This window comes from Chiloscyllium plagiosum, unplaced genomic scaffold (genome assembly GCF_004010195.1).
Source record: "Chiloscyllium plagiosum isolate BGI_BamShark_2017 unplaced genomic scaffold, ASM401019v2 scaf_14982, whole genome shotgun sequence".
In the NCBI taxonomy this organism is placed as follows: domain Eukaryota; kingdom Metazoa; phylum Chordata; class Chondrichthyes; order Orectolobiformes; family Hemiscylliidae; genus Chiloscyllium; species Chiloscyllium plagiosum.
This window is the reverse complement of record NW_025187087.1, coordinates 1-3,000: the sequence shown is the minus strand read 5'-3', so window position 1 is coordinate 3,000 and position 3,000 is coordinate 1. Positions and strand designations below refer to the sequence as shown.

The following is a 3,000-nucleotide window of genomic DNA, read 5'->3' as shown; positions in this document are numbered from 1 at the left end:
GGGTAACCTGTGTAAATCAATTCTTAACCAGCAATATATTTATGAATGAGCATGTGTACTTGGAATGAAGGGTCAGCTGTGTCAGATGTGTGCCCTGAGAGGTATTGGTTCCTGGGTTCCCCTCCCACCACGTGCGCTGTGAAGGGTAGCTCCTCCGAGTTGGCAGTGTTTGACGTGGTACCACTGGGCCTTAAATTTGGCACTGATGCCGGAAACCCCACAAGATTCCTTTAGTGGTGATTATTTCCACCTCTGGAGATAGAGATTAGGATGAGCAGGTACCAGAGGGGAATGGTGTGTCAGAAATAAGACTTGTTTTGGAGAAATCTCACAGAGATTTGTACAAGACTTTGGTTTGGCCACATTTAGATTACTGTGTACAGTTCTGGTCGCCACATTACCCAAAGGATGTCGACGCTTTGGAGAGAGTGCAGAGAAGGTTTATGTGGATGCTGCCTTGTATGGAAGGTGCCAGTTATGAAGAGAGGTTAAGTAGGTTAGGATTGTTTTCATTAGAAAAAAGGAGGTTGAGGGGGGACCTGATTGAGGTTTACAAAATCATGAAGGGTATAGACAGGGTGGATAGAGATTAGGTTTTTTTCCAGGGTGAGGGATTCAATAACAAGAGGTCACACTTTCAAGATGAGAGATGAAAAGTTTAAGGGGGATATACGTTGCAAGTACTTTACACAGAGGGTGGTAGATGCCTGGAACGCGTTGCCAGCAGAGGTAGTAGAGGCAGGCATGGTAGATTCATTTAAGGTGCATCTGCACAGATCCATGAGTAGGTGGGGAGCAGAGGGATACAGATGCTTAGAAATTTGGTGACAGGTTTAGACAGTGGATTTGAATCAGCTCAGTCTCGGAGGGCCAAGGGACCTGTTCCTGGGATGTAAATTTTCTTTGTTCTTTGAGAAATCTCACAGAGGGCTGACAGAGAGAGATGCTCCCAAAAGGCTTGCCAAAACTGACACTTGGCCAGGTTCTGGTGAAATTGGAACCAGACACTGTCAGACCAGGGCTTGGACCTGGTTGCTAGTTTGTTTAAGACAATAACCCATTCTCGTTACACTACTAAGCCGCCACCTCTCCACACCAGTCAATAATGTTCTGATACATCCCCAACTAAAGTAATATGGTGTACAGAGTGAGGTGTGAGTGCTGTGCAGAGTGAGGTGTGTGTGCTGGGCAGAGTGAGGTGTGTGTGCTGGGCAGAGTGAGGTGTGTGTGCTGGGCAGAGTGAGGTGTGTGTGCTGGGCAGAGTGAGGTGTGTGTGCTGGGCAGAGTGAGGTGTGTGTGCTGGGCAGAGTGAGGTGTGTGTGCTGGGCAGCTGGAGAAATGCAGCAGGTCTTGCAGCATCTTTGAGAGAGAAAAAAAGACTCAACCATTCAGACTCAATATGTCACTTTTTCAGAACCCAAAGTATTAACTATGTTTCTCTCTCCATGGATGCTGCCCAGACTTGCTGCCCAGATTCTCTACTAAGCTCAGGGTTTGTTTTGTTGGTCCAACACTGTGGCCTTCTGTCTCAGAGCCTGCCACGCAGTGGCATTGTTATTTCATGAGCTGGCAAACCAGCACAAAGGGGCTTTTCACCATGCTTTTCAACTGCTCCCTGAATTTAGTTTGGGTGACTGCGTAAATGTACGTGTTTGTGCAGGAGCTCAACACCTGCGACATGTACCCTGTCTCCAGTGCGATGTAAAATGGATCTTCCAATGTTTCATAAGAGTATGTTTGGGTGATGCGCCAATACAGGAAAACTGTGACGTGAGTGGCCCAGAGCAACAGGAAACTGCCTGAGACAGCAAACAGTAATATGATTGATTTTCTTCTGTTCTGCATCTCTGGGTCATGTCGATTGTTTGCATTCCTTTGGACGCGAAAGCCTTGACGTGCTTTGCTGACCACCATGATATGTCTGACTGTCAGAACATTGAGGGTTAAGATCAGAAGGAACGGGACACATGGAGTTAGAATTGTATCGATCCAATCCAATGTAACCCAAGCGGCTGAGTCATAGAAGCTCACTTTCACATCACAGAACCACGGTACATTGTTAATTACATAGAGGGGTTGGTAAGTGAAGTACCAGCGAGCGTTTTTTGCACTGAACAGCACAGTCACAACCCCTATCACCACAGCAGCTGTTGTCTGCGTGCAGTATTTTCTTTTCAGCTGCTGGCAACAAATGGCAACAAATCGGTCAAAGGTGAAAGCAACTGTTAACCAGACAGAAGAGTCCAAGGCTGCATAGACCAGGACGAATTTCAAACTGCAGAGGGGAGTGTAATCCAGGAAGCACGTCGGGAAGTATAGATCATTAATCCGATTGAATATCACGTCAGTAATTACAACCAGTAGATCGGCCACAGCCATGGCCAGTAGATACCTGGTGATCCCTTTAGTGAGACCAAAGTTTCCCCGAGACAGAATCACCACGGTCACCAGATTGGCTGCCAGAAACAGAGGAAAAGAAACAGCAGCCAGTAAATGATCCTCACACATGCCAGCATGGACTTCAGCGAATGTGAGTGGAAAATTAATCCGTAAGACCATTAGACATAGGAGCAGAAGTTAGGCCATTTAGCCTATCAAATCTGGTCTGAAATCCAATCATGGCTGATATATTTTTATCCCCTTTCTCCCGCTTTCTCTCCCAACCCTTGACACTCAAGAACCGATCTATCTCCATCTTACATATACTCAATGGCCTGGCCTGCACAGCCTTCTGTGACAGTGAATTCCATAGATTCACCATAGAATTTTTTCCTTATCTCCAGTTTAAAGGGTCTTCCCTTTACTCTAAGTCTGTACCTCGGTTCCTAGTCTCTCCTGTCGATGGAAATATCTTCCCAACATCCACTCTGTCCAGCCCAAACAATACTCTGTACCTTTCAACTGATTCCCCTCATCCTTCTAAATTCCTTTGAGTATAGACCCAGAAACCTCAGACGTTTCTCATATGTTAGGCTTTTCATTCTTGAGACCATTCTCGTG

At 46.2% G+C, this 3,000-nt stretch overlaps 1 protein-coding gene across 1 annotated transcript; it reads right to left on the bottom strand.

The window, feature by feature from the left end:
* Positions 1–1,554: 1,554 nt before the first annotated feature.
* Positions 1,555–2,559, bottom strand: LOC122545578 (probable G-protein coupled receptor 139). Its single transcript, XM_043684544.1, has one exon. It carries the CDS (start codon positions 2,557–2,559, stop codon positions 1,555–1,557), a length of 1,005 nt encoding a protein of 334 aa, XP_043540479.1.
* Between the last annotated feature and the right edge of the window lie 441 nt (positions 2,560–3,000).

Bases quoted from the DNA above. Each gene is read 5' to 3' on its own strand.
- LOC122545578 (XM_043684544.1), bottom strand. From the start codon at position 2,559: ATGGTCTTACGGATTAATTTTCCACTCACATTCGCTGAAGTCCATGCT.